The sequence below is a fragment of the Telopea speciosissima genome, chromosome 8 (assembly GCF_018873765.1).
Source record: "Telopea speciosissima isolate NSW1024214 ecotype Mountain lineage chromosome 8, Tspe_v1, whole genome shotgun sequence".
NCBI lineage: Eukaryota > Viridiplantae > Streptophyta > Magnoliopsida > Proteales > Proteaceae > Telopea > Telopea speciosissima.
Window position 1 is genome coordinate 26066275 of NC_057923.1, and position 8477 is coordinate 26074751.

The following is an 8477-nucleotide window of genomic DNA, read 5'->3' on the forward strand; positions in this document are numbered from 1 at the left end:
GTGCCCTTGAGAAGTTGGAGGAGAGAGAGAGTAAGGGTGATGACTAGGATTCCTTCAAGAATAAATAAAATACCCATTCTATCCTTCAGAAAACGTGGAGCATGGGGTGCTTATATAGGTCTCACCATTGTGTTCCTTGCGAAAAATCACACAAAATAGACCCAAATTTCATCCAATTCGGAGTTGGGGAGCCCAAGATATCTCAAGTTGAAGTTGGACTGTCCAGAGCCTTCCAAATGGAATCTTTCGGGTACAGTAAAGTAACTTTTGATAATTTCATTAAGACCCCTAAAATCCGAACTTCCGTTTCACTTTGTCCCCATCCGACTGTCAATAATTATAAATAAACCCCTACAGACCATTTTCACGCGTCGTTACGGAAACGGCCATAACTTCTTCGTTTCAACTCGGAATCATGTGCCGTTTGAACCGTTACGAAGCTGACTCGATGGGCTACACATCCAAGCCATTAACACCTTTAAACAGCTTAAAAACATTTTCTTAGCATCATCTCCTCCATTTTCACAAGAAATCACCTACAACCTGAAAAGCACAAGAAAGCACCGAGTAACTCTGTCCAATGTGATAAAATGTATGCTTTATGCCCTAAAATTTCACACATAAATGTGCTCATCAAGGTGCTTGAGGGACCAAACTGTCAGAGGCCTCCCCATTCCTCTGTAGTTACAGCTCAAAATTCTCATTGCTTCCTGTGGGGCTACAAGTCTGTAGCTTCCACGGGGGTGTCCATTAAAAAATGCTCTAAGACCTGCTCTTTGATATTCTGTGATTGATGGAAGTCCTCAATACTCTTTTGCTTCTTCGTTTTGGCTTTCATCTGCAAGGAAGTGCTGGCAAGCTGCTACCTTATGGGCTTGGATTTACTTGACGCCCTTGAGGATGGTTCCTTGTGATTGAGTTGTTCACGGGCAATTTTCTTGCTTGAGGAAAAGCGGAGCTTGAGGGTAGGGGGATTGGTGGAGTATCTGTGAGGGGGAGAATGTTGTGGTCCTTGTTCCAGGTGCCGCGGTTTGGGACTTGGTTACCTTAGGTAACAGGGGATGAGGCCTACTTGGGAGAGTAGTTTGTATCTACATTAGGGAGTGGGCCTTGGCCTTCAATGATCGGTTGGGGTGGGGTATGGGCTTGTATAGGGGGTGGGCTATGGGCCTGTTGGGGAAGTTGGCTAATTGTGTTCAGAGTAGATGGGCCTTGAGTGAGAATTGTGATGTGGTTTGAGTTTTAGGCTTCTAGGATAGAGGAACTGTTTGAAGACAGGTTCAACCCGGTTTGGTTTGGGGATTCTAAGGTTGGGCTATTTAAGGAAACATTAGAGAGATGGGGAATGATGGCTAAGAGCAGGTTAGAGAGGTCATTTTGTGAAGAATGAGAAGGAGGTGAAGTGGTGGGGTCGCTGGGATTGTTGTTTAGCTGGGAGAGCAGGAATGCAATTAGACGTGGGTTACTATTGGTGAAAGGTAGGAGGATGGATGGTTGTGCCTCGGAGCTACTGCAGAAGATTCAGAGATGGTACCTGATTTGGGCTCTGTGTGGCCAGATTTGTAGGGGAAAAGCGGTTACCTCGCGTGGTAAGGGTTGCCAGCTGAATGTCAGAGGAGACATGGCGGTCTTGGTAAGGTGGGAAGGTGCGATTCAATTGGGAGAAGACACAAGGAAGTGGCACGATTGTCAGGGAGTTTGTCACATCTGGAAGGGTTGAGGCATCCTCACCATCATCGGTATTACTCCGCCCCGGCGGATAGCTAGCTGCCCCACTAGAAACATGCTAATCTTCTGCAGGTGTGGCAAATAACTGCCTTAGAGCTTGTTGCAATAGTCTGGTGTCTGGAGGAGATTCTCTTAGCCACGGACCAAACTTTCGCAACTCAGTTGGAACAAATGGTGACCAATGGCAACTGACAGGGATCTAGATTTCTCTGTATTAAAAAAATGCTCCACATCTGGTCTCTTTATGTCCTATATGGCCGCAAATATAGTAGAAGAGGGGTAACCTTTTGTATTTCATCGCGACCGTCATACGAGATTTGGATTTACGTTTAATGGGGAGTAAGGGTTTCAGAGGCTTGGTAATATCTAGCATAGTCCAACACCGGAGGTATTGAACCTTTTTCCCAAATTGGTTTCCCTGAATCACCATCGCGATGGTTGGAATACCTAGTTTAGCCCCCAGTTGATGAGCTAAAGCCAGGGTCATAAGATCAGGTGGTATATCGTGCATCTGGACCCAAAAGTCCACTTGATTAAACGCCCATTGTTCATCGTCCCGCCATCGCTCAAGAAGTAGAAGGTTGTCTGATACTGTCCATGGCCCTTCAATGATAACATTCTACAAGTCAGTGGGTGGTGGAAACGAAATATGTATCGGTTTTTCGATGATGGAGAGATATCCACTGGGTGTTTGGTGTTCCAGGTGGCTGTTAAGGCTTTAGAAACGGCTTGCTTTCGAAATGGTTTTCCAGGTAAAATGTAACCCACCAGGGTATTGCTCCATGACAACATCTCTCCATCTTCACTCCTGTCACTGACCACAATGTCTTCATCTTCGCCCTCATCTAGACCATCTTCGTTCCTTCTATCAGGAGGATCCTCATCCGGCTATCTTAGGTGTTGAGCACTATTTCGCCCTTTGTTGTGATGGTGTACTTATGCCATACCCCACTTTGTATAGTGGAAATGAGAGAGGGGGTTGGGAAGAGAGCTGGAGCAGGTGGGGCTTTGGGAATTGAGTTGGAGCACTCACTACCAGAGGAGGGGAACACCACTCACAGGGAGGAGAAAAAAAATGCATTTGCTAGTCATTGATCGGCGCGTGGCAGGTTTGAAGCATTAAAAATTCAGAATTGCCAAAATGTAACACATTAAAGCATTGATTACCATTAGGTGCCAGCACCCTGCTTGGGCTGCATGTGCAACGCCGAACTTGGTGAGGGGTGAAAAGACCGCCTCACCCCTGCTCGGGCAAGGCGCTCAGGCAGGGGTAAGGTAGTCTTTTCTTGCCACACTGTGTCCGGTGCTGCACATGCAGCCCAGGCAGGGTGCTAGACAGGAGCCGAGTCCCTTGCCCATATATGGGAAGGCAGTTGATTATCAGGAATTTGAATGTGAATTTTACTGTTTATGTCCTCTCTATTCATTGGGTGAAATAGCCACATCACCTCCCATGTGGCATAATGAGGTGATCTGCTCCCCCTGCGAAGTCCTTCCCAATTGATACGTCGGATCAATTCGCGAGTTGTTGGGTCTTCTCGGGTTTTAAACGACTGGATAAGATGGACGGAATTTTGTTGCTACACTTGTAGCAAGAATGTTTGTGGTACTCTACTGGCTGTCAAGGAAATACCCTCTTTGGTTCGGGATCTGGATCCTCTACTTCCAAGCTGCCCCTACTTCTGTGTGCCCCACACATAGCAAGGCAGGAAAGACCACCTTACCCCTGCTCGGGCAAGGGTTAGATGGTCTTTTCGCCGCCTTGCTGTGTCTGGGACACATGCTGCAGTATGGGCAGCTCGGCAGTAGAGGGTTCCGACCATTGTGGTTTAGTATTTTCTAAAATACCCATTAAGATACCATTTCCTTGGCTGCCAGCAGGGTAACAGGAACGGTCCTGCACTCCTGCTACAGACGCCGCAAAATTTTTTGCGGATAAGAAACCGATTATACCGGACAATGATGAGTAGCAGTAGCAGTACAGTTGGAACTTGAACGACCTCACACCGAAGGCCTTGGCGAGACACCTTAAGGAAAGGCGGAAATAATGCTCTATTCCTTAAAAAATGTCGGTCTCTGCTAGAAATCCTCGACTCCCACTCCTAACAGACATTATCTACCGTCTTCGCTTAAAACCGTTCCAGTCCAAAACTATAAATTCTTCTGCGAGTCGCCAAAACCTCCACATATCCCTGAAAAGAATCCCAGAAATCTCTGCTCTCAACACCAACTCCATTGATACCGTAAATTTGAATTCAGATATATGTGTACTATGCCTCCACGGGAACTTAGAGCAAGCTCTGCGTCACTTAGACTCTATGGAAGAACGCGGGTTTCCTGTCGAGGAGGACACGTACATAGCTTTGGTAAAGTTGTGCGAGTGGAAGCGAGCAGCCTCCCAGGGAGCTCGTGTTTATGCTCATGTCTCTAGTTCGACGGCCCATTTAAGCATTCGATTGGGAAATGCTCTGTTGAGCATGTTCGTGCGGCTGGGTAACTTGCTCGACGCCTGGTACGTATTTGGCAAAATGGAGGAGAGGGATGTCTTTTCATGGAACGTCATGGTCGGTGGGTACGCTAAATCGGGTTTCTTTGATGATGCGTTGAATTTGTACCATAGGATGTTGTGGGTCGGAGTCAAACCCGATATGTATACGTTTCCTTGTGTTCTGAGGACGTGCGGTGGTGTTCCCGATTTGGCTAGGGGTATGGAGGTTCACGTTCATGTTATTAGATTTGGGTTTGAAGCAGATGTTGATGTAACTAATGCTTTAATTACTATGTATGCTAAGTGTGGGGATGTTCGTAGTGCAAGGTTATTGTTTGATAGAATGCCCAGCAGGGATCAAATCTCGTGGAATGCTATGATATCAGGATATGTTGAGAATGAGGAGTGTTTGGAGGGCTTGAAGTTGTTCTTTATGATGAGAGATCGTTCTATAGACCCAGATTTGATTACCATGACCAATATAATTTCTGCGTGTGAGATTCTCGATAATGCCAGATTAGGGAAGGTGATTCATGGGTATGTGAGCACAAAGGAATTCAGGGAAGATGTTTCAATTTGTAATGCTTTGATTCAGATGTACTCTAGTGCTGGGAATTTGTCAGAAGCGGAGAAAGTTTTCTGCAGGATGGGTTTCAAGGATGTGGTGTCATGGACTGCAATGATTTCTGGTTATGAGAAAAATGGGCTACCTCACAAAGCCGTGGAAGCTTATCAGCAGATGGAGTTAAAGGGTGTGAAGCCTGATGAGATCACTATTGTCAGTGTTCTTTCTGCTTGCGCTTCTCTACGACATCCTGATTTGGGAATCAAGCTCCATGAGTTTGCTAATAAGATGGGCCTTATTGCATACACAGAAGTTGGGAACACCCTTATTGACATGTATTCCAAATGTGGCTGCATTGATAAGGCTTTGGAGGTCTTCAAACAGATACCCGAGAAGAACGTGATATCTTGGACATCCATCATCTTCGGATTTCGGATCAACAACCGGAGCTTGGAGGCCTTGAGCTTCTTTCGGCAGATGAGATTCAGTCTAAAACCTAATTCAGTTACACTGATTGCTGCTCTTTCCACATGTGCTAAGATAGGAGCCTTGATGTGTGGAAAGGAGATTCATGCCCATGCGCTAAGGAGTGGAGTTAGATTTGAGGGGTTCCTGCCAAATGCACTTTTAGACATGTACACAAGGTGTGGAAGGATAGAATATGCAAGGACCCAGTTTGACAGCTATAAAGACAAGGATGTTTCATCTTGGAATATTATGTTAACCGGCTATGCCCGCCGGGGATGTGGAACACTTTCTATTGATCTGTTTCATAGAATGATAGATGAAGGAGAGGATCCTAATGAAATCACATTCATTGCCCTCCTATGTGCTTGTAGTAGATCTGGAATGGTGAGTGAAGGTTTGGAGTATTTTAATGGCATGGAACGGAGTTATGGTGTCACACCAAATCTGAAGCACTATGCGTGCATGGTGGATTTACTTGGTCGCGCTGGGCAAGTGGAAGTTGCCTATGAGTTTATAGAAAACATGCCCTTGGAGCCAGACTCCGCTGTCTGGGGAGCCTTGTTGAATGCATGCAGGATACATCGACAGGTTGAGCTTGGTGAGCTTGCTGCTCGCTTCATATTCAAAATGGATTCAGAGAGTATTGGGTATTATGTTCTATTATGTAACCTCTATGCTGACAATGGTCGATGGGATGAAGTTTCGAGAGTGAGAAGGACAATGAGAGAAAGAGACGTTATGTTTGATCCTGGCTGCAGTTGGGTGGAGGTTAAGGGAAAAGTTCACGCATTCCTTAGTGGTGATAGTTCCCATCCACAAATTAAAGAGATTAATGCAGTTCTAAATGGCTTGTATGAGAGAATAAAAACTATTAATCTTAATATGCTTGAGAGCAGTTCAGTAAATGATACTGGAACATCAAAGGCAGATATCTTTTGTGGGCACAGTGAAAGACTAGCCATTGCGTTTGGGCTCATCAATACTTTGCCTGGGGTCCCTATTTGGGTCACAAAGAACCTCTACATGTGTACTAGCTGCCATAATATCGTCAAGTTTATCTCTAAGATTGTTCGGCGGGAGATAACTGTTAGAGATACCGAACAATTTCATCATTTCAAAGATGGAATCTGCTCATGTAGAGACAAGGGTTGTTGGGGGCTACAGAACTAGAGAATTGGATGAAATCCCCATCCTCCGTTTGCACCCCTTCCAATGGTATCAAGGTTGTGAAACAAAATGAGAATTAAGAAACAGGAAAAAGAGAGATTCCTATGGTTTACCTATAGCCTGGTGAGAGAATTATAGGATTTTAACACTGACACCTCCTACAGCTTGGTTGTGAAAGATGCTACAGAATCGTATGCCATGCAATCAAAGAACCGGGATGCTTGGATGTTCACTTTCCATTACTGTGACTGGTAAGACAGGGAAGGAAAGGCGGCCTATCGCTTCTCTCATAAAAACTGCGTTGTATTGTTGTTGTATGATTCTACCTCGACTTCACTCTCTTTTATGACACATAACAAACACCAGCATCAATTTACTGCTAATTGATCTCTGCTTCTGATATATTTATGTTTTATTTGAAGGGGAATATATTAGGGGAGAACAGAGAATAAAAGGAAAATTATATTTATTGTTGCACATGGGCATGACAGATTTACTTGTATTTGGGAGAAATGAATGTACTGATTGACTCTTGTTCGAACCTTATGAAGTTAGCAGGTAGCAGGGTCCTTCTATAGCTTTTGTTATCTCCACTTGTACTTCCATGATCACATTTTTGAGAGATATTTATCCGTGTGAAGCATTTCAACTAGTTAATACTTCATCCATATATTCCTGCTAATGAAGACCCAAGGCATTGTCGTGTGCTAAAACATCTTTAAACAATACTCCCTTCCCCATGGAGACATAATTGTCATGTTCAATAAGTGGTGCCTAGATTTGCTTGTCACTGCATGACCAAACAGGTGTGCTTGCTTGTCAGACACCGTTTTTGTTACTCCACAAGTAGAGATTGCTTGCCATCGTGAAGTATTTGGGTCATTTTCTACGTTCTGAGATGGGTTCTCACTACCTAAACCCTTCTAGCTCCTTAATGGTAACCAGTTGCAAATTGCAGGTGTTTCCTCATGGATGTTGGGCAGTTCTTTTTGGCACAGCTGGAACAACCCGATCAATGCATGGATTGGCTGGTCAGTATCAAGAAAGTATTAAATGGAGCCAAGGCTCAGGGACTCCAAACTCTTGAGAATTCACGATGCAATAGTATGCATAAATTGCAGGTATCCTTGGCTGTGGAAACTAGGTGACATGCCTGAGATAGAAGCTCCAAAGTTCAGTTAAATACTACATGTGTGTGTAGGTGGGTGGGTGTATATATTTGTTTTGTTTTTTTTTTTTTGGGGGGGGGGGGGTTGGGTTGCTTAATGAATATATACTTGCTAAGGTTTCTTTGTCTAAGGGAGAGAGAGAGCCATGAGGGAGCATTGAATATAAGTGATGATCATATATAAATATATCATACTATTATATAAAATCATTAACTCATGTTTCGTGGCAAATTTTTCCTTTACCTTCTTTGTTCTTTACTTTTATCTAAAACTTCATTAGTGCCCCTCATTATTCTCTCTCCCTCGTTATTGTTTTTCTATATCATTTTCTATTTTTTGGTAGCTTTTTTCAATAAAATCCCTTTTGTTCACTATTTTACCCTTTCCTAGAAACCTTTTTCCATTAAACTCCTTCCATTCTCAATGAAAAATCTTATTCTTCTCCTGTGTGAACAGAAGCCCTCGATCCCATCTCTAACGTCCTGATTCCTTCTTCTCTCTTTTCTCCCACTGTATTCTTCTCTCTCTCAGCATGAACAGAAGCCTTGGATCACAGTGAAGTCTCCATCATCGCTGCTGAATGTTCCTAACTCTCTCTCTCTTTCATAATAGTCAATCCCTGCCTCCGTCCTTACATCTCTATTTCGCATCAATGTAAGCAACTGGACGATCTACCTGGTTTCATCCTTCAGTAATTTCCTCTGTTTGACTTCTGCATAATTATATGATTTCTGCAACTGGACGATCTACCTGATTTCATCAAGGTAAGCAACTGAAATTTGATTTCTGCATATTTACATGCTTCATTTCCTTTTTTTTTAATTGAAAGGACCATGTGCTGATTTGTTTTACAAATCTGTAGACAGTAATTTCAGATTTTCAGTATTTTGTA

The 8477-nt window shown here is 43.8% G+C and overlaps 1 protein-coding gene across 1 annotated transcript; it reads left to right on the forward strand.

Moving 5' to 3' along the window:
* The first annotated feature begins 3773 nt into the window (after window positions 1–3773).
* LOC122672846 (pentatricopeptide repeat-containing protein At1g15510, chloroplastic-like) lies at window positions 3774–7003 on the forward strand. Its single transcript, XM_043870342.1, has one exon. The coding sequence runs from the start codon at window positions 3795–3797 to the stop codon at window positions 6417–6419; it is 2625 nt and encodes an 874-aa protein (XP_043726277.1). The 5' UTR covers window positions 3774–3794; the 3' UTR covers window positions 6420–7003.
* The last annotated feature ends 1474 nt before the right edge of the window (window positions 7004–8477 follow it).

Coding starts and splice junctions, on each gene's coding strand:
- LOC122672846 (XM_043870342.1), top strand. CDS start 3,795: ATGTCGGTCTCTGCTAGAAATCCTCGACTCCCACTCCTAACAGACATT.